The sequence below is a fragment of the Nicotiana tomentosiformis genome, chromosome 8, assembly GCF_000390325.3.
Source record: "Nicotiana tomentosiformis chromosome 8, ASM39032v3, whole genome shotgun sequence".
Classification (NCBI taxonomy): Eukaryota; Viridiplantae; Streptophyta; class Magnoliopsida; order Solanales; family Solanaceae; genus Nicotiana; species Nicotiana tomentosiformis.
Window position 1 is genome coordinate 111,351,218 of NC_090819.1, and position 26,883 is coordinate 111,378,100.

Here is a 26,883-nt window from a genome sequence, read left to right on the forward strand (position 1 = left end):
CATCAAGAGGGAGAAATGCGAGTTTGCACAATCAAAGGTGCACTTCTTAGGCCATGTTATTAGCAATGGCGAGCTACGCATGGACGAGGCAAAGGTACGTGCTATCCAGGAGTGGGAGGCACCTATAAAGGTAACCGAGTTGAGATCCTTCCTTGGCCTTGTTAACTACTGTCATCGGTTCATCAGTGGATACTCAGCAAAGGCTGCACCATTGACTGAGTTTCTAAAGAAGAACAAGCCATGGGTTTGGATGGAGCATTGTCAAAAGACGTTTGAAGACCTCAAGGCAGTTGTAACAAAGGAGCTAGTCTTGGCATTACCTGACTTTGCCAAGACATTTGAGGTGCATACAGATGCCTCGGAGTTTTTCATTGGGGGTGTCTTGATGCAGGATAAGCATCCCATAGCATTTGAGACCCGCAAGTTAAATGAGACGGAGCGGCGTTACACAGTGCAAGAGAAGGAGATAACTGCTATTGTGCATTGCCTTCATACATGGTAACATTATTTGCTTGGGTCGAGGTTCGTGGCCAAGACTGACAATGTAGCTACTAGTTACTTTCAGACGCAAAAGAAGCTCACACCAAAACAGGCTCGGTGGCAGGATTTCTTGGCTGAATTTGATTATGTGCTAGAGTATAAGCCGGGCAAAGGTAACGTCGTAGTCGATCCCTTGAGCCGGAAAAATGAGCTTGCTGCAATCACTTCAACAAGATGGGACATTCGTGAGGCTATAAAAGAAGGCATGCAATATGATCCAGAAGCCAAACAACTTATCGAGTTAGCCAACCAGGGCAATACGAGACGTTTTTGGGTCGAAGACGGCCTACTACTTACCACAGGTCGGCGGGTCTACGTGCCTAAGTTTGGAGACATTAGACGGCGGATCATAAGGGAGAGTCATGACACAATGTGGGCTGGTCATCCAGGCCAACGTTGCACTAAGGCCTTGGTTGAGTCAGTCTACTATTGGCCACGCATGCGAGATGACATAGAATGTTATGTGCAAACTTGTCTTGTCTGTCAACAGGACAAGGTTGAGAGACAAAAACCCGGAGGATTTTTTGAGCCACTACCAGTTACAGAACGTCCATGGGAGAGCGTGACCATGGACTTTATAACTTGCCTACCGAAGTCCGACAGTTATGGTACTATTATGGTGGTGGTGGATAGATTTTTCAAATATGCCACCTTCATGCCCGCTTCACCAGGTTGCACTTCCAAGGAAGCTGCCAAACTATTCTTTAAGAACGTGGTGAAGTATTGGGGCTTACCAAGGCATATTATCAGTGATCGAGATCCCCATTTTATTGAAAACTTGTGGAGAGAGTTATTCGACATACTTGGCACGGGACTACATTTTTCACTAGTTTCCACCCACAGACGGATGGACAAATGGAACGGGTCAATGCCTTACTAGAATATTATTTGAGGCATTATGTAAGCATGCATCAGAAAGATTGGGCAAGGCTCATAGACATCGCCCAATTCTCTTATAACTTGCAGCGGAGTGAGTCCACGAGGCGGACACCATTTGAGCTAGCCACAGGCCAACAACCACAAACTCCACATTTATTACCAGCCGCGTTCGAAGGAAAGAGTTTGGTAGCTTATCATATGGCCAAAAGATGGGAGGAGCATCTTGACACTGCTAAGTCATACTTGGATAAGGCAGCTAAGAAAATGAAAAAGTTTGAAGACAGTAAGCGGCGTCCCACGGACTATAGAGTTGGGGACATGGTCATGGTGAAGTTTAACCCAAGACAGTTCAAGGCACTACGAGGAATGCATCAGAATCTGATTCGCAAGTATGACGGGTAAATTAAGATCGTCGCCAAGGTAGGCAAGATCTCATACAAGCTTGACATACCATCATATCTTAAGATCTACCTTGTCTTCCATGCCAGCATGCTTAAGCCATATCATGAAGATAAGGATGATCCGAGTATGGGCCAATCAAGTCGAGCGCATATGACTATCACCTCCTCGCATGATAGAGAGATTGACGCTATCACGGATTACCAGGCCAGGCGAAAATAAGGGCAAAAAGCCACCGCTATGTTCCTTGTCCATTGGAAGGGGCAACCACCGGAGGAGGCCACGTGGGAACGATATGAAGACTTATGACAATTCAAATATAAGATCCGAGAGTTTATGCAGCAGCATTGCACCGCGGTCGTCGCAACATTAGGTGGGGGAAAGTATGATGACCCACCATGTCATCATGCCACATAGGTGCCATTTGGAATATATTAAAGCCATGTGGAAGCTTACATAGGAGGAAGACTAGCATTTGTGAGAAGATTCTAGAAAAGTATGGACATTTCCTTTGGAAGACCCTAGATCCCTATGGATTTGCTAGGAAAGTCCTTGGCATCTTCTAGACTTGTAGAGAATTCTAGAAAGAGCCATTATCTTGTAAATATTAAGGACTTGTGTAACAATTAATATTTATATACTAACCCCTAGGAGACTAGTATATAAAGGGGACCATTCATTTGTAATTCACCAAGCAAACAATTCAAGTTCTCTCTAATACAAAACTTCCTTTAACAATTCTCTTGTGTTATTTCTACCATTCTCTTAGCGATCTTGAGTGTAGTAAGGCCGACTTGTCATAGCAAGAACGTGAGCAAGTTGTGCAAGATCGTTAGCGAGTTATCAAGTGCCGCACGTGTACTTAGTTAACTACTAAGGACGTGACACATATCTAAGCTAATGGGTTCTATGCATATTTCAGATGATGGTCGATCTGTTGTTGATCTTTTTGTTGATGGAGCAGTAGCTGACTTGAAGTGAAGATATTTTTGTTGGTTTTGGTGTTGGTAGTAGCTGATTTGAAGCCTAAATCTTACAACTAGACTTCAATTATTGTATTTTGCTTTTCTAATGTAATTTTGTAAAACTATGTCCACAAACAACAAGATATGAACCAGCTACTATTCCATCAGTTTAAATTTAATATATGCACCAATTACTGATCCAATTGCAGTAAACTACACTTCAAAAACTTATTACATTGTGAAAATATATTCACAACTCGTATAAACTACACTTCAATGATAGAGCACCAAAACAATTGCACAATAAAATTTCACTGGAAGCCATTTACGAATGCACCAGATTTTTAAACTTAAAAAAGCTACACTTCCTTGTTAGCTAAAGCTTCATAATTGTGACAAAAAGAAAAATACTACCATTACAATTACATAAACCAAAGGTTATTTTGCCTAAAAGCCTTTGCATATAAGACTGATTCATTTTACATTCCAATAAGCCTCTGCCCCTCAGCATCTGAAACTATATTGAAAATATTGGAGATGTATAAATACCTTTTTAATTGCCTGAGAGAACCAAACTCGCAATACATAGCTTTCTTAGTAGGCATTCAAGGAGCTCTTGCGCACAGAAGCTCTTTGTTCCTCTTCAAATCTATGTTTTAAGATGAAAAAAAGGAAAGCGTTTGTCTTTAATTGCACGTGAGCTGCACAAGGGGCGCCTAGGTTAAATTTAACAGCCCTTTTTGACAAATCTGTTAGGTTTAGGGCAAAAGACTAAATATGTTATCTTTTGATATACATTAAGAACCATATATGTTAAGGGTAATACAGTAAGTACCAAGATAAATCAGCCTCCATACATTAAGGACCATTTTGATCATTTCCTCGCTTAGAAGTTTATGAGATTTAGGTCTTAAGCTTTGATTATCTTCAAGTTTTTTTCAGCTTTATATTTCTCTTCCTCCTATTGCACTTATTTGCGTCATCTAAATGAACATGTGTGTACAATTTGATTGATGTATTTAAATATAGGTCAAAAGCATTTTGTTTCACAAACGACTTGTTCGTTCGAACTTAATGATTCGAACTTTCAACTATTTGTATAGAATTTGATTAGCTTGGTTAGCTTTAATGTTTATTTGTGGAATTTTGTAACTTCGCTAGCAGATTTTGTTGATCTTCTACTTGCAAACTGTAGGGTATGAGAAATTTGTGTACAATCCCAAAATGTTTCGCTCTTCATTTAATATCACTATTTAAATCTAAGTTCTTTATATTTTAGTTATTCGTGGTTGAACGTTGGCTCAACATTAGTCTATCTTTAGACTATAAATTGTCAAAAATAGTTAGAAGATTCTTATTTTTCCTTGAGTTAAAAGTTATATAATATTTTAAGAATGATGCAATCTCTTTTACTTTCTAACTAACCAAAAGTTTCAACTTTTCAATTTATCACATTACACTTTTACGTAGTGTCTATGAGGTTTTAAAAAATAATTTACTTATTAAAAATAATATACAAACGTAACGTTCGTACCTTAAGACTAGTGGATAAAAAATGCAAGAAAAGTTTTAAGGCTTTAGTGACTACCATGAATTACTTGCTGAATCTCATTTTCAAACTCCAGCAATTACGACCAATAAGCACTAATTTGCTCTGACATTCAGAAAACATTCTCACCCTCATCCAATGAGAAAAACTAAACATAATGAGAGGTAAGACACACTGCAATTCGACAGCACCTAAAATTCAGATGAACGGTGTGAATGCTCTGTAATTGCCGTGATATCTCAGCAGAGATGAGGTTCTAATCATCTATCCAAGATAATAAAGTTCCATGCTATTCTATCAGCATCACTGTACAAATCAAGTTACTAGAAAAAAGTCGAAGAGGGCCAGGTAATGGACTTTGCTTACTGCACAAGGATCTCCCTTCTTTAGCTACATAATTTACAGAGACTAAATATATACAATAATATACAGTATCTTGAGGTTCCTTTACTTCCAAACCTTAACAGCTCCGTCTCTACTGCCTGATATCAGAAGTCTCTGATTTAATTTGACAGAAGCCAAAGAGAGAATACAATCACGGTGGCACCCCGCAGAATCAATAGCAGCAGCTCCAAGGATTGCCTTTGCCGTTAGTCTGGTGGCCAAAGGTCGTCTCTTCGCCTCCTTTTATGACACAAGTAACACTAGATATTAGTCCAACAATCACAAGATAAGGGAACTGTAAATTTCTCACACATTACAAACAAGGCATGCATAAAGAAAACTCAGGGTAGATGGAGTGAGAGAAGAGAGATGAAGAGGCAAGGATGACAGTCTCGTCACTCGTGGAAATCTCCAGAAATTAATTCAAAAGAGTATGGTTTACTTATCTGATGCACAAATTGGCTATTATGATAGTTGATACCTTCAATTTCTCGTTTCATGGGCAAGTATATAGATTTTCTGTTTGTTTTCAAATGAAATAGTTATCTAGTAGCTGCATCAGAGGAACATTTTGTGACTCATCACCAAAAGCAGAATACTAAGTTAGGTTTCAGGCAAGTTGGCTGATAACAAATATAGCTGCTTCAAATCATACAGTCAGCCCCTACCATCATAAAACCCTCTAAGCACAATTCTCATTTTTCATTTCAGCCAGCAAATTCCAGATATCAACCTCTATAACACTGGGGACGTGTTGCACAGGACGTGTTGTTCCAAGCTCTCCCTAAGTTCTTGTTACTACGATGGTTCTCGAATAATTTCCACTCATTTCTCCGCAGTTTTCTTGATATAATTTGAGCACAAAAATCAGTATAACACCCACACCAAGACTACCATTTAAGGATGGTATCCATTGCAAAAGGAAGAAGTAGATCCTGCTCAATTTATATGATAAATCACATACCTGCACTATTTGTACGCCAAAGCTAGATTTTGTCTCATAAAAGTCATCATTAACTACCCCCTTTATAGATGGTCCGCAAACACAGTAACTTCGTTCTGGGCTGAAATATGCAATAGCCTCGTTAAATTATATGTTAAAAGTCTGTTAATTTAGCATAGAGCTAGAGAAACAGTCTAAAACCTGCAATGGTCCCAACGACGTATTTTTAGGTCAGTACCCCCGGTTAACAAATCACCACCAGGTAATGGAAGCAATGCACGGATGCCAGTAAGGCGAGGAGGCGGATCACTCAATTCATCAACTCGGTACTTTGAACCATTATTTCTTCTTAGATCTTGTTTAGGATTAGCCTTATTTGATGGCTTCGCCAGAGCCCAAGGTAATTCAGAGTTCTCAGCCTCACTCTCATTATTTGCTACCCTCAATACCTGCAGGAAAAAAATTCAAAATTGTAAAAATCCAGAAAAAGTCACAAGAGAGGAGACATGGTTTGTGATTCATAGCATGTCCTAAGAACCTTGGCTCATCTTAAATGATAGTTACACATGCCAACCATCCATATTTTATACAAGACCAAAGGTGCTAATGAATTTCAAATTCAAAATTTACATCCAAGACAAACAATTCAAGCAGGACTTTTCCAATTTCTTAAACATATATCAGCTATCAACTCTCACCAAGAAATTAAGACGCGCTGACAAAGACTTCATTAGCCAAACACTTTCAGTATAAAAGGAAACTAAAACTGGAATGGCCAGAGAGAGAGAGAGAGAGAGAGAGAGAGGGGTTCAGACATGGCACTCTTTCCTTATAAGAATCTCAAATCCCAGACATGGTAGCCACTTCAAGTATATCTATATTGGATGTCGCATAAACCAGATAAAGGAAAATATCAAGTTATATAGACTGAAAAATTGACCACATTTACCAACTAGTATTCGGAACTAAAAGCACTTATGCCAAGCTTTCTTTTCTTAAGAATATAATTCAACATTACCTGGTGGCAGCTCCCATTCTCTGCATTCCAGAGAGAGACTTCATTACAACCTGCAGCAACATAAACAAGGGGCCTTGCTGCTGCAGACAATGACGTACTAGGAGGAGGAAGAAAGAGAGACATTCTCTCAATTGGGCAGGCAAGAGAATATTGCCACGTGTTAACTGGTATGCAGAACCTCAAATCCCAAAGTGTAAGTACACCCCTTGAGGAACCTGATACAAACCAGTTTCCACAAGGCCCGGCAACTAGAGATGATATATAGCCCTCTTTCGGATAAACTTTGGTGTTCCAGGCATGTGAGCCTGTTCTTGTGTCCAACAGATGGAGACCACAATTCTGGGTGCTGTACAAAATCATTTTTGAGGCACCACCATCTGAACAGTAGTTCAAGAGGCTTGCTATGGCACCCTCTCCCACTTCATTCTTTTTCACATCAGCAATACCAGAATACTTTTCGACAACATTACCAAGTCCACGAGAGATATAATCAACAGAGAACATATGTATTGTTCCATCACATGCTCCAACAACAACTTGAGCAGAACCTTGGAGCACTGTAACACATAAAGCTCGGCTTCCTTCTAAAGAATAAGTTAACCTTGACCTGAATGAAATATCCTTCTCCAACCTTTTAGAATCCCAAACCTTAACAGTAGAATCGTCAGATGCACTAACAAAAAAACTGTGGTCTGCTGAGATGGATATATCATTAACAGCAGAACGGTGCTCTTGGAGGTGAGCAACCAAAACCCCACGAGGCCTCCATCCTGAATCAGTAATCATAGATGTTTTGGCAAAAGAGGACAAATCAGTTCTATCTGTTGCAGCTGCGTTGTCTTCCATTGTTAGGGTACCCGCTTTAGTTGTAGCAGACCCAACATCCTGAAACTTGTTATTCACATAAGCTGTTTGATCAGCTTCCCTGTCTTCCACTTCATGTACAACTCTCCGCAACAGTGTGGAACTATTGCCAATGCTTATCGAACCTGACACGAGCTTGGGTGCTGGAACTGAATTTGCTAAATTAAATGACTTGTTTACAGGATCCATCCAAGGTAAAGATGAAGAACCAAATCCAAGGGAAGTAAATGGCAATGAGGAATCAGAAGCTGCTGCACCAGTGCCTGCTAATTTCTTGTTATCCTCCTTAAAATAGTACAAAGGAATGCCTTCAGATGATTTATCAATAAAGCTGCTCATACCACCGACTTGTGGAGACACAAATCCAGATAGCTGTAATTTTTCTGAAGGGAGGCGATCACAGCTATCCATTATGCCAGAAGGATTTTGTATTAAGCTTCCCACAGCTTTCACCTTGGTCTCATTATCATCACTTTCAGTAAAATCAATTGGTTTTGTTAAATCACCAGCTGATTTATAACCAGGAAAATCATGTTTTCTGCCAGACCAGTACTTCATTCGATCCAACTCGCTGCTACTTCTCTCAAGTAAATCTACAGTTTCCCATTGTTTCAACTGAGGAGGTGAATTGTACCATATCTTTCTCTGTCTCTCCAGCATATCTGAACTCTTTGCATTTTCCACAAGCTGATAGTATAGCTCTTTTGAAACTGGTGGCTTCAAGCACGAGAGAAGAGCTTTCTCTGAAGCTAAAGATGCTGGCTGCCTGCGAAGGAAGGGTCTTATTACTGGGACAAGAAAAACATAAGAATCAACTGCTCCTAAGCTCTCACTGCTGGCAGCAATAAAGGTGACAGCTGACCTCCTTACCCATTGGCTAGGGTAGCACAACAAATGGAAAGAACGGTCTATCATTTCAAGCAGGACCCTCTTGCGCAGAAAGCCACTTTTGCAGAGAATGGCCAAGCAATCTAGTGCATTGACGATTACAGCCTCAGTTGTATCAGTCAATGCCTGCTCAATGTATGGTAAAAGATATTCTTCCACACTTCGTTGTCCAACAAAAAAGCAGACGCATATGATTTGCCCATAAAATACTGCCCTGAGCTGCTCATCTCTATCATTTAGAAAAGCAGGGAGAATGGGCAACAGGAAGTCACTACTTTGCCTCTGTCCAAAAAACCAACAAAGGTTACCAATATCTTGCAATAGTGCTCTCCTGATGTTTGGAGTTTGCTTTGGGCCCATCACGAGTTCTTGAATAACCTCAGCAACTGACTTCCTTAATTGAGCAAGTTGTGTATCACTGTTTAGACTCTGTGGCCGTACTGGTCGGTCAGAGGTCGATATTGATGAATTCTGGCATGAATTTATTTCATTTAGAACACCTGCCTCACTCAAGCTTATTGAGTGAATCAGAAAACCATAAGCAGTTAGTGCAAGCTTTGATATATTGCTGGCATAACAAATCCTAACACTCTCCTCTGGGTCATCAGGAAGCATGGAAAGCATAGGGAGAATATACTCTGGAAAAATTTTGGCATCACTTGGAGGAAAATCTCTAACTAAAGGAAGAATATCACATAAAGTCTCTAAGGCAGCACAACGAACAATTGCTGCTGGATCCGACAGCATTGCTATCACATATGGAAGTACTCGCTGCAAGCGATCTTCATCATCAATGTACATGGAACAAGAGTTCAACAGTAATACAGCACCTCTCCTCATAAAAGGCAATTTGACATTGCGTATGCAGGAACACAACAGTGAGGCTATCAGCACCATTCCTTCACAGCTCATTACATCTTCAGGAAATGGTAAGAAAGGCATACCAAAAGTGTCTGACTGATTATCATAGTCAGACATCAAAGAAGTCAAATCTTCCATGGTGATCTTTTTTAAGAAGGGATGGTGACTTCTCTTAAAAGAATTGGAGCTGACGGAGATTTGTTCACCTGGAGATAGCATGTGACATTGTCTTTGGTTCTGAGAATATGAAGTATTGGCTATATCCTCCAGCACTGGCTTCACAGCAGGACATTGATTATTTTGTTTCGCATCCCTAAGCACGGTGTTCATGTTGCCAAGAAGATCAAAGCGATCATGAACTGAGCCCTTCTCCATCTCCTCTCTTTTATTCGAGGAGTCCCGCACTAAGTTCAGATTTTCGTTCACGCCACTCTCTTGCAGCGTTTGACTGGCAGGAAATGAATGTGGACTAGCAGCAGGAGAGTTCCCCTCACCAGGCTTATCATTCATCATTTGTTTACGGATCTCTTGAAAAGAGGTCTGGCATATTAGAACCTACAGAAGCGATTTGGCCACTTAAGTACAAATGTTGGAGGGGGCGACCAAGAGAGACACTAGATGTAAACATACAATCTTACCCTTGCATCGGAGTTAAGGGGGTTCAATAAGGAATAGAAGTTATGAAGGAATGGTGAGAAGTAGCTCGGGAACACAACTCCTGCATAGTTCTGCAAGTAGCTTTCAGCAGAACACCGTGACTCTGGGTCCAATTGAATCATATGAAGAATCATCTTCCGAATTCCTGAATCTGGAATCTGCATTAAGGAAAAATGAATAAGCATTTATCAGAAAAATTACAAAAATTGACAAAGAATGCGAGTAACTCTTTGTTTTAGATTTTGAGCTGGTAAAGTATTGTATTACAATAGAGACATAGAAACTTGGCACTAAGATGACGCCAAGAGGATTACAAGTTTTGAAACCCTTCTGTACAAAAACAAAAACGAAACAAAAAAAAGTTGCAAAATCCTGTAGAACACGGATAACTCCTAACGAAACTTTTTTATGCATCTTTAAAATTACTCCCTCCGCTCCACAATAAGTGACCATTTTACCTTTGGCACACCCATTAAGGAAATACGAACTGCTAGAGAAAAAAGATGTATTCACTAAATTAACCTTAATTAATTGTTACCTTGACATATTGGAATATGTAAATAAGGGTAAATTTTGGAAAAATAAAATTAATTCCTTCTTGATTATGTAAATGGACACTTATTTTGGACCAAAATAAAAAGGTAAAATGGTCACTTATTGTGGACCGGAGGGAGTAATACTTAAGTCACGTTCCAAAACATCGAATTCAAGAACAGAATTCAAAGGACTAAAGTGGTACAATACCATAAGAAAGGTAAGAACAAGAAAAATGCTAAGCTAAGAAACAAAACAAAAAAACAAAAAACAAAAAAAGTGATACCTTTTCCAGAAGTTGACTGGGATCATATTGTCCTCTGCGATAAGCAAGTAGTTGAGATAATTCAAACAACGGCTGGCCCTCGAGGAAAAGCTCAGCAATAACACACCTGGTGCAATGTAGACAATGTTCAAATACTCAAATCCTCATTGCGTAGCATTGATATGTGTGTTTCCTACTTTTATGGGGGATTAATATTCAACAATATCCCTGCATGTATGATATTCTTCCCATCCTATTAGACACAAAAGACCACAAGCCAATATAAATGCAAGTAATCTCTTTATTGCACAAGAAACTACACCATTTCGTCAAAAAGTTGAATGTTTGTTTTTTCTTCATTCCGCTGGTCCCCACCAAGTACACTTTGGTACAGAAAACTCTCTTCATTCTATTTTTAACTGATTTACTTTTGCATCAATGAGATAAGGAAGTTTCAATTGATTATCGTATTCCTGCAGTTGGAACTATAATTCGTATAATAGTTAATTTTCCTTCTTCATAAAGCAAACTTTTTATTATTTACCAATTATTAAATTGTGTAACATTAGTTCCTAAAAGTACACCATAAAAATATCATTCTTGAGGATGGTAAACGTGCCCCTTAAGTAGGTTGGATAAACTAAAAGTGAGTATCATATACTCTACTACATCTATCCAAAAAGCTGAAATTAAAATCTCTGTGTAGCATTAGTTTCTGCAAACCCATCCAGCGACCGCACACAGCTAGCCATAAGCTTATTGACCTCATCATTACTTCAACAATGCATAAAAGGAGAGAGGTTGTAAAGAAAACTGCAGCAATCACTCCTTGAATGATTTACATGGAACTATGGTGTCCACGGACTTCCGTGTTCTTAACTACATCAAAGGTGCCACTGTAGGCTTTTGCAAATATCATTACATAATTTATTCGTTTTAACTTAATATCTAGTCACATAGTAGTCTTACCTATGAGTGCCTCCATCTAATTCTTTTTCAGTTTATTTCTGTTTTCATTTAAGTTCAGTAATTCGTGATAACTCAAGCAACTAATAAGTCCTATTTCTCCTTGTCCAGGACTTCCAAGTCCTATCATAACATATTTCAGACTTCTCTTAATAGTTTCCTAAGAAGTCCAAAACACTTCTACTTTATGTTTCAATCTGCTGATAATTCGAATGAATACGGATGAATAGTTATGTCAATAATAGTGGCAATGATTTTACTACTAATTGATAATGATATTAATAGTACAAATGTATAACTGAGCTAGACAAAAGAAGGATAATACAAGTCAAGTTAGGCCAAAAAACCGAAGCCAGTTAAACTGTTATATTTAGCTTTATTGTTCTATTTAGTAATATGCATGACATGACACTAGATAACCAGATAAATAAAATGAAGTAAATTGCATGAGTTAATCTATTGAAAGGAGAGACTCTTAAAATAACGATGACTGATTATTGTTCTCATTGTTAAGGAAAACATCCTTATCTTTTAGTCACGAACTACTTTAGTAGGATGTCTTGCAGAGACAGCTGGAAAACAGCTGACTATTAACTGGAGATTCAGCAAGTGTTAATAGTATGCAAGGCGTACATAGAATTGCTAGTGAAAGTAGGGAGCTATGCGTCCGTAAGAGTTTGATATGATTGAAAAGTCTTAAAGAGAAAAAAGATTTCTCTGCAACAACTATTTTTATTTTTGTACAATATAAAACACATATTGTTCTTATTGTTATGGAAAACATCCTAATTTTTTAGTCGTGAACTACTTTAAGTAGAAAGGCTCGTAGCGACAGCTAGAATAGCTGCCAATTAACTGGATAATTATCTAGTTTTAATAGTATGTAAGACATATATAGAAGTTGCTAGTAAATGTAGGACGCTTGGTCCCTAAAAAGTTTGATATGGCTCAAAAGTCAAAAGTCTTACAAGAGAAAAAGGATTTCTCCACGAGTTTTTTCTGTAGGTTTTTTTATTTGACAAGAAATCAATTCAAAAATAAAAAAGGTAAACTATTGAGCAATTCATCTTTCCTAAATATACCAATTGTTGTAACTCGTGTCGAAGTAGCAATTAATCTCTCTGATTCTTATCAGTGGCCATCGTGATGATACCACAACACAGATAATACTGGAGGGAAGTCACCACATAAAGAGTTGATATATAAACAATCTGAAAAAAGTTCCAGAACAAGTTTTAGTTCGGGCATCTTACTAGTAGTAGTTTTAAGAGAGAAACAGTAAAGTTTAAAGCTTCCATTCCAAAATAATGACTCAAGTGAAAATCTCACCCAACAGCAAAGATGTCCATCGATGGCTTCAAAGGAGCATCTGGTGCTACGTGCATCTCACCTCCATGCTCATAAAATCTCTGAAAATTAGTGGCATTTATGAAGAAATTACTTTGACATCATGGTGCATAAAAAAACGTATCTATTGAAGAAGGGGAGAAGGTGTGGGACAAGTATGCCTCTAGAAGAAACGTGCAGTTTTTCTTTTGTTCTTTCTTTTCCTTTTTTTGGGGGGTTATTCCTTTCTGTTATTGTACATACAATTCTAGCATACTATTGCTTAATCAAGCTTATTGGTGTCTCCCAAAGTTCACTTTTAATGTCTAAACGAGAAGCTCTTGAGCACACTTATCACCATTCATCCCTTTTCACTGTACCCTTCACACTTAGTTTCTACTGACAAAACTACTTCTCGAAATGTGTTACCAGCAGTGCACTGCATATGAAGGTTAAGACTGGATTGGAATCACGAACAGGTCAGTCTTTGACATAAGGCACGGATTCTGCCCTCCAAAGTGGAAAATAGTGAATAGGGTGGTTGATAGGGTGGTTGTGTTTGGACAGCAATTGGGCAGTGGGAGCAAGTGTAAAGCAAGTCTGACTGTCCTCACCAGACAATTACATGCACAAGAATCCGTTTGCCATTGCTCAAAAATTAGACACTACACATTCGAACTCGCAGTCATCAATTATATTTGACAATAGTACTTCAACTAAGCAATAGAAATTATGTTATGTTTAGTGTTCGCTACTCATAACTATCATAAATACAGGAGAGAAACTTATAATTGAAATGCTATGGTTTCTTTGTATGAAAATACAGCTTTTCTATCAACAAATGACTCGCTAATTTTCAAATTAAACTTCTTTTGTATTAAGCCAAGGAATAATCTATAATCAAACTACTCATAGTAAACAACAAAAGGAAACAACTTATTCAAACCTCGGGTGCAAGATAGCATCGCCTTCGTCCACCGGTATCAAAAAAGAATGAGAAATCAGAAGGATCATCATGTGGAATATAAGTGGGTTTGAACGATGCAAAGTCTGCAAGATAAAGCCAGTTCCAAGAAGTGACCAGCACATTCTCACACTTGATATCACCTGCAACAACAGCACATGCCAGTCTTTTAAAGCAGAAAAATAAAAGCCCGAGCAAGTCATAAGTATTTCATATCATGAGTCATCTCACCATGACATACTCCATGTTCATGACTCTGCTTCACTGCATAAAGCAACTGCAAAAGTAGCAGTACATGATATGACTATTTGCAACTTGAGAAACCATAATTACAGCGATTTGATAATAAAAAAAGAAATATTACCTGGAAAGCAAGCCACTTTTTTTCGACAACACAGAGAAAAGGTCGGGTACTAAGACGATCGTGCAGATTGTTAAAGAAGTATTGCCTCAACAAATAAGCAGCTTTATCTGTTTCAAGCCAGAACTGCAACATTTTCCATCAAACAAATCCTCAAATTATTTAGTGAACTAATATGTTACTAATATAAATCTTCAACAAATTCAAATTCAAATTCAAATTCAATGTCAATAAGCCAAAATTTAGTGAAGGGACTACCAAACCTGGAAAGGCCAAACATGTGGATGATCAAGGGAGGTGAAGATGTCACAGATTTTGGAGAGACGCTGCTCATAATCTCGCAAATCAATGAAATCGCCTCTTTTGAAATAGACCTTTACGAGCACGAGTCCTTCGTCGTGTTTACACAAAATTGATTTCAAAAAGCGACCTCGACCTAGAACTTCTTTAAGCACCAGATTGTATGACGACGGCAAGTCGTGGAGGTAGTACTCCATCGCCGACGCTTGTGTCGTTTTCGCTATCTTATTCCCCATTTTTACTCTTTCTTCTCCCTCCTTTTTTTTAATCTTTGTTTTGTTCGGCGATGAGTTTCTAGTTTCTTTTAGCTATCGTCCATTGTTTTGGGGGTTTTGGCAATGGACTAGGAGAAGAACTCGTCGTAGTTCCGGCGAGGCTACCGTGAGAATTTGGGATGAGATGTATGAGAAAGAGTGTAGCCCGGGTTTACCAATTTCCTGTTATATCGTGCCATGTCAGCCTCGCCATTCTTTTTTCCTCTTTTCTGTTAAAAATATCAGATCCCCTATATTAAATTGGTCCCTATAATTATTTATTTAACAAAAAAGGGCAATTAATTTTTCTTTTGTTACTATTTTTATCTCCCTTTTTAATTTGAACTGAGATCTAAGTTCCACATCCACTTCATCAATCATTAGGCCACATTCTTTGGTGCCACATGCAGTTTAGTTTAGCTGATACTAATAAACTTGATGTGCTTGATAAGAAAATGCTAATAATTTTTTTCTTAAAATGACTAAACTATTCTTAAAAAAATTACAAAGGTTATAAATGTAAAATTTTCTTCATAAAAAAAGAGGGTAGAGGATAAAGTATAAAATTAAAAGTTTTATTAACGTATTTTGTGAATTATAAAATATTAGTAAGGATAACGTAGTAAGAGTTTTAGTCAAACTCAAAGTGCTTATAAACTGAAAAGTCATAAATTTATGATGACAAATTTATGACTCCAGACCAAACGTGTGAATTTCTACGTGGCGCTTTCCTGAGATTCCTTAGAAGAGCGACGTAAGGCTAAGCAACCGATGTCCGTGCAGTTACTATCCACCAACTGGGGTCCCCGCCGTACGCTAGACAAGAATGTTAGTGCTGTACGGTAAAATCAATGTCAAGAGCAATTGAGAGAACAAAAAAGAGAATAAAAATGAAAGAAAACTTGATTGCATTAATGAAAGTTATTACAGAAAAAGTAACACGGTGTCGAGAGGGAGAGACACCGGTACAGAAAATTATTTACTTGCTAGAAAGTTTGATTGCTTGATCCCCCTAATAACGCTTTAAAAAAAATAAACCAAAGTTACAGGATTTGACCTAACTAAGCTAGAGAGACATTGGAAATACAAGAAGTAAAACTACTTTATATTTACAATGAAAAGGACTTAGATTCCTACAAAGTAGAAGCAGGTCCGTTGGCAGCAACCTTGTATTTAACATCAGAGTAGCATCGCGTGCGCTGCACTATTTTTGTCTGCGGCTGGGCGTTAGCGAGGGCTATCGGTGGAGCGACATAAGCACAAACGCGCTTGTCATTTGACCGGCCAAGACCACGGGGTCGTCTATGGTGCTAAGCGCTGGGAGGCTTGCCAGGACGACATGGGGCGCGCCCAAGGGGTCATGAGGCATGGCTGGAAAGTCGCCCATGACATTCTCCCCTCCTGAGTTGGCGACGTCCTCGGTGCCTTACTTGCAAGATAATCATCGACCAGGCTCTTGTAGACTTTGAGGTTTGTTCCCTTCTCCCAAGTATTCTCATATGTATTAGAACCATGCCATTTTCACCAAGAACTCTTGGTGATCTTTCCTTGAAACATGAATCACTCGATCATCGAGAATAGCTTTTGCACACCTTTTTCCTGTTGAATTAGGGCCTCAAATTCTATGTATTGTGAGTTGGATCCATGAAGGATCCTCCATGTCTTCCTGAAAAGGTTTCAAAAAGCTAACATAGAAGACTGAATGAATCTTCCACCAGGGTGGGATATCCCCTCGGTATGCAACTTTCCTAATGCGCTTCTCAATGGACAAGGGTCCAATGTACTTTTGCAATAAGCGAGGGTCATGGACCCGTGCAAACAAGTATCGTTCTGGAATTTTTACCATCACTTTGTCTCCTACTTTGTATTCAACAAAGTGATGATTTTGATCAGCATGTTTTTTCATCCTCGTTTGGGCTTTAACAAGATACCTCTGCACTATCTCCGAATTTTGCTTCCATTCCTTCGAGAAATTAGCAGATCGAGGAGATTCGACATGTTTGGGGCATTCACAATGTATGGGAGTAGCGGTTGTTGTCCGGTAACAATTTTAAAGGCGTTTCTATTTGTACTAGAGCTCTTTTGTGAATTGAAACACAATTGAGCAACATCTAGAAGTTTCACCCAATTATTCTGCGATCTGGTAACAAAACAGTGGAGGTATCCCTCCAGCATGCCATTGAACCGCTCTATCTGGCCATCAGATTACGGAAGAAAGCTTGAATTGTGGCTCAAATTGGACCCGAGTCACTTAAAGAGTTGAGTCTAAAAGTTGCTAGTGAAGCGAGAGTCGCGGTCACTAACAATGTCTTTAGGTAGACACCAATATATGACAACATAAGAGAAGAATAGTTGAGTTGTATCTTCTGCTGATAAATATTTTGGGGTTGCTATAAATGTAGAATTGTAACGATCCGGCCAGTCGTTACAAGTATTTTAACCTTGATCCTTTAAATTATGTTTTCTCTATGCTATATTATAGTCATGTAACTTGTGTGGATATTTGGTTTGGAGCCCCGAGGGCTCGGATAAGTTTTGGATGGGTTTGAATTGTATCGCGCTCTTATTTGATGTTTCGACGTCGTTTCTTTTGGCATAAAGGGTACCACATGTAAACATCTAATTTTGACCCTCCCCAAAACCCTATACCTTTTTAGTGCTTGGATATTTCTTTTAGTTCTAATATTGTCATTTAGTGTTAGTTTTATTCTAATTTAGATGTACACAGTATAAGCAATTAACATGTAGTATCTTGCTTTTCTCTGAGATTTAGTCTTTTACTATTTTAATATGTACATATTATTTACTTTTTCCTTTAACAAAATTTGTGACCTCACGTCATTTTCACAAAAAAAAAAAAAAAAAATCAGAGAGCAGAGAGATAGAGGACAGAGAAAGAGAACACAAACCTTTCGGACATCTCTCTTCTTTTAATTTCACGCCTCATCTTCAAATCCACAGTACATCGTCCTAACTCAAATTTTATCACCTTAATATCTAAACCCAACACTCAACCTGTAGCAAAACCACCGAAACAACATCACGTGATAACCTTGAGCCTCTATTTGTATCTCAAAATTTTCTCTGGTTCGAGGTTCTATTTGGTCAAGGTTTCGATCCAATCTCTGTTGTAAAGATCTATTTCTGGTCAAGTTGTTCTTGGTCTTCTCATTAACCTGATATTGAAGTGTTGCTGCAAAATATTCGAGCCACTAGGAGTTGGATAATCGAGGAAAAAGCCTATTAGTGGATTGAATTAAAGCAAGACGAGGTAAGTGACTTGTCTAACCTTGTATGGGGGAAATCTTCCTTAGGATTGGTATTGTTATGCTAATTGTGATGTATTGAAAGCCGTATACGCGAGGTGACGAGTGTGTACACGGGCTAAATGTGGAAAATTCTGGCTTTAAATTGTGTAGATCTCTGTCACATATTAATTAAATTATTTTATCATGTTATATTCATCATCGTTATTATATTTTCATATGTCCTACTTGCCTTACCTTTTTCCTGCTAATTGCTTTACTTGTTTAGTTGAAATTTCGTTCCCTTTTATTTTGTGCTCATTAATTGAAGGTTGAATTCCTTAATTGAGTTGTTAAATTATGGAATATCGATTATTGAAATTGGTATTAAAATATAAAAGCCATAAATCATATTGAAATAAAAGTGTTAAATTATTAAATATTTTTCTGTTGAGTTGTTCACTCCCGAATATTTTGTTGAGATTTTTGTATACATTGTGATTGAGCTGTGAGCTCCTTATTATGGAAAATATTGTTATTGTTGATTTATTTGGCAAGTCAAAATATTTGGGCACTTGATGTGCGAATTGTGATATTGATACGTATGCGGTGGTATAAGGTCTGGGTGTTGAAACACAAGCGGTGAGATAAAGTGGGTTTGATACGCGTGGCTAGTAGGAGAACTACTAGAAGCCATGCAGTGTGATAAGATAGGCTAAAACGCGGGATGCTATTTTGGAAAAAATAATTTTAAAACTAAATGTGAAGGCTCTCGCGGTGATATAAGAAAAGATTGTGAAATTATTTATGATTTAGGACTACGAGGCGGTACCTCGGGAGTGACCCTGCTGATATTTCTCATTTGGTATACTTGTATTTGTTTGTTTTGTTTCTCTTAATATGTAAATTCATCTTCCACTAACTAAGGATTTCAGGTCACTCTGCATCGTCAAATAAAATAATAATAATAAAATGATTCCTTAAAGTATAGATAGCAATATTCAAAGGTGACTACAACGCCATTATACTATGTTATGGCTACTTTGCTTTACGCAAGAACTTTAAAATATTGAGACATGGAGTGATAAAAAGGGGAAAAGGTAAGGAATAAGAAAAACAGGTATAAACGTACAACCTTTTTAACATTAGCATCGCAGAATGGACAATTTAACAAAAAACCAATTAACTGGTCTTCTTAGTGGTCATACTTTTAACTAAACATATAATTTTTCCACCTAAAAAAAAACTATCAACCACCACTCCACTAGCATAAGGCAATTAAAGAATACAATACTCTTTCCTCTAAACTTTGGTACGGGCATAAACACATCGCCTCACTACCAAAACACCATTAGATACCTTTAATTATTATTATTATTATTATTATTATTATTATTATTATTATTATTATTATTATACATTGTTAAATCTTTTGCCATGTTCCTTATTACTCCCTCTGTTTCAATTTATGTGAACCCATTTGATTGGGCACGAAATTTAAGAAAAGAGAGAAGACTTTTGAACTTGTGGTGTAAAATGAGGCACATATATTTTGTGTGGCTATAAATCATTGCATAAAGGTAAATTGTTTCCAAATAAGGAAAGAGGTCATTCTTTTTGGCACGGACTAAAAAGGAAATAGGTTCACATAAATTGAAAAGGAGGGAGTATTTATTTCCAGTAGGGCCCTGACTTGACCTCGTCACTACTCTACCGAGGTTATGCTTGGCACTTACTCGGTACCGCTGTGGTGTACTCATGCTACGCTTCTGTATATCTTTTTGTGCAGATCCAGGTACTTCCTACCAGACCAGGTATCAATGAGCTAGCAGTACGCAGAGACTTCAAGATATATCTGCCAGCTTCTGCAGACCTCGGAGTCCCCCTCTATCTTTATTATGTTGTTTCCCTTATCTTCATTAGACTCTGATGTATAGAGATATTCATAATAAATTCTTAGAACTTGTGACTTGTATTTTCGCCTGGTTTTGGGAAAATTCTATATGTACTAAGTTGTTGAGTTTTAATAGTATTTATGATTATTTTAATTATTCCACATGTTGATAGGCTGACCTAGTCTTAGAGACTAGGTGCCGTCACAATATCCTACAGAGGAAAAATTTGGGTCGTGACAACAATACTTGGAAAACCGATATACCACAACCAAGATAGTTGTAAGATCTCTGACCTTGGGAAATCCAGTGATGAAATTGAGTGACACGCTTTCCCAAGGTCTCTTTGGAACAAGTAATGGATCCAAAAGTCCCGCTTGTGTCAAGCGGTCTGACTTGTCTTTCTGGCATACTAGGCAAGTCTTCAAATACTGCACAACATCATCAGCCATTTAAGGCCAATAATAAGCTCGGTTCAACAACATCATGGTGTGTTCTTCACCTGGTGGTTGGCCCACAAAATATCATGGCATTACATCAGAAGAGTTCTTCGCAGATCGCCTCCTTTAAGAACAAAAAGTCGATTCCCTTTCACCTTTAGGAACCTATCTTCCATGTAGAACTGGTGAGTCTTGCCTTGTTCTACCAAATCAATCAAATATTGTGCAACATGATCCTTGGTGAGTAGATCTTGTATCTGGTCTTTTATAGTGGTGGTCAGCTTGCTCCCCCTTAGGGTGGCGAGTAGGCACACCGATGATAGATCAGCCCTCCGACTAAGTGCATCAACAACTTGGTTGGTCTTCCCACTTTGGTACTCCAAGTTGAAGTGAAATTGCTTTAGGAGTTCTTCCACCTGGCCTGTCGTCCATTCAGCTTTGGCTGAGTCATGAAATGATTAAAGCTTGTATTGTCTGTCTTGACTATGAACATGGTTCGCAGCAGATAGTGCCTCCAGAGGCGTAAGAAGTAGATGACAGACAATAATTCCTTTTCATAGGCGACGTAGCGCCGTTCTGCATTCTTCAACTTCCGGCTCTCGTACGCCACTAGATGGTCTTCTTGTAGCAAGACTCCGCCTAGAGCATAGTCAGAGGCATCCATTTGTACTTCGAACGGCTTGGCCAAATCAGGGAGGGCCAAGATGGGGCTACTAGACATAACTGTTTTCAATGCATTGAAGGCCTCCGCTCGCCTGGGACCACAATCCTAAGGCGTGGCTTTCTTTAGGAGTTCTGTCAACGGCACTCCAATGAGAGAGTAATTTTTCACAAACCACTGATAAAAATTGCATAGGCCAAGGAACACCCTCAAGGCGTGGATATCCTTTGGCGGCGGCCAACCTGTGACAGCCTGAATCTTTTGTTAGTCCATCTTGATCCGCCCTTCCTCGATGACACGTCCGAGGAAGTCAATCTGTTTTTGGGTGAATGAGTACTTGGATATCTTCACATATAATTCGTGCTCCCGCAGTCGGGCTAGGACTTCCGCATGTGCTCCAAGTGTTCCTCCAATGTTTTGCTATATACCACAATGTCATTCAAGTAGACCATTAAGAATTCATCAATATACTCTCGGAATACCTGGTTCATCAGGGTGCAAAATATGGCTGGAGCATTAGTCAAGCCGAATGGAATGACCAGGAAATCGTACAACCTCTTGTCACACATGTTGTCTTGTGTTCATCTTTCTCAGCAATCCGGACTTGCCAGTAACCTGTCTTCGGGTCTATTTTTGTGAACACTGTAGCACCACCCAGTCTATCAAACAGGTCTTCCATTAGTGGGGTAGGGTGCTTTTTTTTCATGATGATTTTATTTGCGACCCGATAATCCACACAAAGTCATAGGGTGTTATCCTGTTTCTTTTGGAACAACATAAGGGACCCATAAAGGGGAATTGAGGGTACAATGATCCCCGTGTCTAGAATTTCTATCAACTGTCTCCGAAAATTGATGAGTTCGGGTTGTGACATTTCTGTAAGGCACCCGGGCAGGTGGCTTCGCACTCGGCACCAACTCAATCTCATGGTCCACAGTGCGCTTAGACGGTAGTCACTTTGGCATGTCTTATGGCATGACCTCTTCAAACTCCTTTAGCAGCTCATTCATGGTTGCAGGAATGGGACCCAAAGAGCGTTCAATATCTTCAATACATAGGGTAGCCAGGAACGTAGGTTCATGTCTTTTGACTCCCTTCTTCAACTGCAAGGCCGAGATGTTCTCTGCGGCCATCTTTATGATTGTGCATGAGATAATGTAGGGCTTGGCCCCGTTTTCTCCCATCATTAGTAGCATGTCTGCATAAGGTACAAGAATGGTGTTGGTTTGCCTCAAGAATTCCAATCGAACTATCATCTCGAAGTCATCTATGATCACCATACGCGAGTTGAATTTTTCTTCATAAGGACCAACTTCACCGGCACTCTTTTGGCTATTCCACTCACTAGCTGAGGCAGTGATTTTATAGCCTTGACATGACCTCTGCCCTTTCCCACAACATGACCAAGGAACTCTACCTGAGTTGAGGCTAAGTAGTTGTGAGTAACGCCCATGACTATCATCGCCTAAATGGGCTTGCCATTAACTTTTATTTCGACAAACATCAGGGTCTTATATTGGTTAAAAGGGAGGGTGATGTGTGGCTATAATTCCATAGTTTCGTACATTATGTGCCTTGCATTTTACATGTTTTAATGATAAATTACACTTTATTTGTGCATAATGGACTCTATTTTATGTGTAGGTGAATTGGAGATGAAAGTAGAACAAAATGGATACTTAAACGTTGAAAGTGTGCTCGAGAACAATGAAAAGGAGAGACCAGGCTTTAGCCTGGCGAGGCCAGCCTAAGGCCAGGCTGGACCAGGCTTTAGCCTGGCGACGCCAGGCCTAACGCCAGGTCCAATCCGAGTTTTGAAGACTTAATTCGCTCCGAGTTTGACTAGGACTCGACTCACACATTTAGGGTTTCTTCTACATATATAAATAGACCTAAAACACCACTTGGAAGGGGGTTCTATCAGCAGCCACGTTTTTGGGCAGCTAGAGGCAAGGAGAGCTGGTGGAATCACCTTTTGGGAGTTAGAACTATCTATTTCTATATCTTTTCATCTTTACTCTGTATTTTAATTATGCAAAATATTTTGGATATTGTTACTGAGTATGAGTAGCTAACTTTCTAATCTAGGGTTTTGATGGAACCTATTGAAGGATGATTTTCTTGTTATGTTAATATAGATTTGCCGTAGTATTTTCTCTATTTGTTCAACTATATTATTCTTGTGGTTGACTAAAGGGCTCTCAATTAGCTGTGCCTATTTAGTATGTATTACTCGGGAGAGAGTGCATATTTAGGTAGTTGTTGAACAACATCACTCCTAAACGTATATGAAGGATCAATACGGAGGTTTAAAGGTGGGATTAGGGATAACGAAACCTTGGTGCGATCTGAGTGAGCTATACTTAATGCCAGCTAGCGTATTTCAGGAGAATATGTCTAGTAAATTCGTCCGCGAACATGCTAAGAACTGCTCTGGAGTTGTCTGAAATCATTGTTTAAAACCTCGTGCACCTATCCGCCCTACCGCCACTCAGTTGAGTACATTTGCTCGAGCAAATCTGAAGATTCCCTTTTTTATTTAGTTAAATTAGCCATAGAGCCAAATTCCAACATCCGGAATTTTCTTCCAGGCCTGCTCCCATCATCCGAACACTGTATCACTCACTACACTATGTACCAATACGTGATTGTATACTCTCACTGAATTCACACCATGCACTGCATCATTCACATGACCATAATAACATCCTCTGACAACAATAGCCGAAATCCCACGAATCCAATGCTTACAACACACCTCACGAGTCATATAAGTCTTGTTCCAATTCTTGAAATGCCACGACAGAGAAGATGTGTAGAACTCATAGCCACCTGCCGAACTACAATTTATGGAGTATCTCCTCCCGACAAGAACCATTACCTTATTCTGGACTGAATAACAATATTTACTCTTTAATATGCTTTATATAAATCTGATCGCACTAATTACAGGTCCAAAAATCTCATCTCACCCAGTACAAGTCGTTCCGGCAATAAGCCACCACAAACACTATCATAGGTCTCATATGATGCCACCATGTGCCAACGATCCATAAACTCGAATGTGGTACATAAGGAAAAACGAACCCTGGAAAGAGTTACTCAACTCACGTAGCTAATTAAACAACCGAAAGGATGTTATGAACCTTCCTCAGGAGATGAGGAGCAAAACACGCAATAATAGATATAGAAAATTGTACTCAATAACACACTGTTGCGGCATGTAACCCGATCCTCACATGATACCGTTGTGGTATGCAACCCGATCCAACCATGATACCCGTGGCGGCGTGCCACCCGATCCACACATAATAATCTAAAGAAGACACACATCGAGCCGTAACGCTCATACACAAGAAATGCCCGAATATCAACCATAAGCACGCCAAGTGCATAATACAAATCTCGGGGAGACGGGTAGCGTCACGTGCTACGAAACTCAAGCACCACTAAGGTACGATATATGACCTGTATCTCGAGAGCCATCCTTCTTACATAATACCAAAAACCATACGAGATCTCAATACGAGTGCGAATAATCAAACCACCTCACAATCCACTTGGTATAATATAGATTACACGGGATAGCTGACGACAAGAATAACATCTAAGGCCCGAAGACCCTCCCGAAAACAATGCTATGCTGAGATGAGCACATCCGGCCTGATATAGAGCCCACATTCACATTTAGATCCATCCACAGACCTCAAATCGATTCTGATCATACCATGCTTGACTAAGTAGCCTCTCAAGGGCCTACAATGACCTATTCACGACACATAAGAACAACCGTCAAATCCGGAATAAACTGCCACATTCCACAACCAAATAAACCGAGCGACTTCCAGGCATAAATTCTCACATTAGCGATAGTACCACAATCCTCACACTTGGTTTCCAATCTTTAATCAATCTTCTTATGGGATACGCTCCCACGACCTTCCGCACCAGGTCACAGGTCTGCACATCCATACCACCGGCCACACTAATGCTGTAAAGCAAATCAAGAAGCCGCAAATCAGTACACAAAGCCCCTTACACAGGACACCGATCTCAGGTGACGCTAAAGGCAGCACCAGCTCACTCTAAACATTTGAATTCTTCCCTGCTCATCCGAGCTCGTGACATTCTTGTCGACATCAACTGCAACCTTGATCCTCAACTTCCAATTCCCATGCCGCTCACTGCACCTAACATACCAATACGCAAGAGTACCAGAATTTCATCATAACTCCCGAACCACCAATAGGGTACACACTTCATCATATAGAAACTTCGCACTTAACTCATTTAAGAAGAACCATTGCCCTACGTGACTGAATTTCCATATCAGCAGAAAATACAAACCTCGAGTGGTGGTTTAAACCACCATAATTCTCCTGGGCTCCATCTACACATAACAGGACATAATACTCGCATGCCTCCAAATAAGATCAATTACGATGACCGTCAAACCTCTCACGTACCGCCACAAATCATAGGTATACTTGACACGCTGAAGGAATTGATCACTGCCATCATCATGCCAATTCAACCATTGCTAACCGAATCCGACTTTTTCTAATTTACTCTAGATCTTCCTTAGAAATAACAACAACTCCTTTATCAATATAACGAACTCAATCCGCACTCATCCTGAGTGACCCCATTTCACGAGACCACATTGTCTCCAAAACCCACAAAGGCACAAACCATCTCATGCCCTCCTTGTGCGCATATTCGCGTCTTCAATTGGTACACCCATTCTGAAAATCCTTATGAATCCGAAGTTATTTTCTCACATTCCTCCAATGCCACAACACAAACCGAAGATAACGTAGAACACTCCAAGTCACTTTTCATAATCTGCTGCAAAAGCTCAATATTTAACTATACTACTGGCTTGCAATCCTTAGGCACCGCACTTTGAACCCACTAGAACCATTGTTGAAAGTCATCCACTCTGACTTGTTCCCAATTATGATCAAACTCCAAGGCCCTGGTGGAACATGAACACCCTCTCAAAGAAACACCAGACTGAATCACGTTCCTTGTAACTCACCTCTACACGAAGCATAAAGTCCAAGTCTTCCCAAAACCTGAACATGAATCAATAAGGCCAATTATAGCACACATTCCTCAAATCCTTTGCTCAATTCACCACTGACGTTCTCTTTCCTTAGCCGTAATAGCCCACCAACATACCGATAACCAGAAGCCTCTCGAGTAGACAACTATGCAATCCAATCGTAGGCAGTGGGGCTCTCCCACTTAGCTTGAAGCTACCATTACATAACCCTGGAACCTACCAAGATTCCTTATCTCCTATTGACATGATCTCGCATAATCGACCCGCCAAATTCCTCGAAATCTTCCTGTTAACCATTTCATGAACATTCTGAATCACTAGCCACATTCACATGTTCGACCTCTCACCGGGTAGCCAGTGAAATTCTTTGTAGAAGCTTCATCAACACTACGCAACCATTAACCTGCTCACCGGAGATAACCCACATATGGAAATTCCGTGCCGACACCTTCCAACAACACTGCACCGAGTATAATTACCACGAAACCAATAACCCATCCTGAGTCCGTGCTCATTCACCAGTTGTACAAGTCTGTTCACCCCTCATGGACATCAACTAAAGGTACGACAATACATTCCAATCCAAGGTCATGTTGTATCATGCTTCCTATTAAGCAACTCCCTCCTGTCACACCCAATCTTCCTCAATATAGCAGCCAA

At 39.4% G+C, this 26,883-nt stretch overlaps 1 protein-coding gene across 1 annotated transcript; it reads right to left on the reverse strand.

Moving 5' to 3' along the window:
• Positions 1-4,529: 4,529 nt before the first annotated feature.
• LOC104106820 (serine/threonine-protein kinase VPS15) lies at positions 4,530-15,072 on the reverse strand. The gene is made up of 11 exons (XM_009615452.4): positions 14,627-15,072; positions 14,367-14,489; positions 14,234-14,279; positions 13,985-14,145; positions 13,042-13,121; positions 10,768-10,873; positions 9,929-10,105; positions 6,678-9,845; positions 5,861-6,108; positions 5,681-5,780; positions 4,530-4,956 (listed from the first exon to the last, which is right to left on the reverse strand). The coding sequence occupies exons 1-11, from the start codon at positions 14,897-14,899 to the stop codon at positions 4,780-4,782; spliced, it is 4,659 nt and encodes a 1,552-aa protein (XP_009613747.1). The 5' UTR covers positions 14,900-15,072; the 3' UTR covers positions 4,530-4,779.
• Between the last annotated feature and the right edge of the window lie 11,811 nt (positions 15,073-26,883).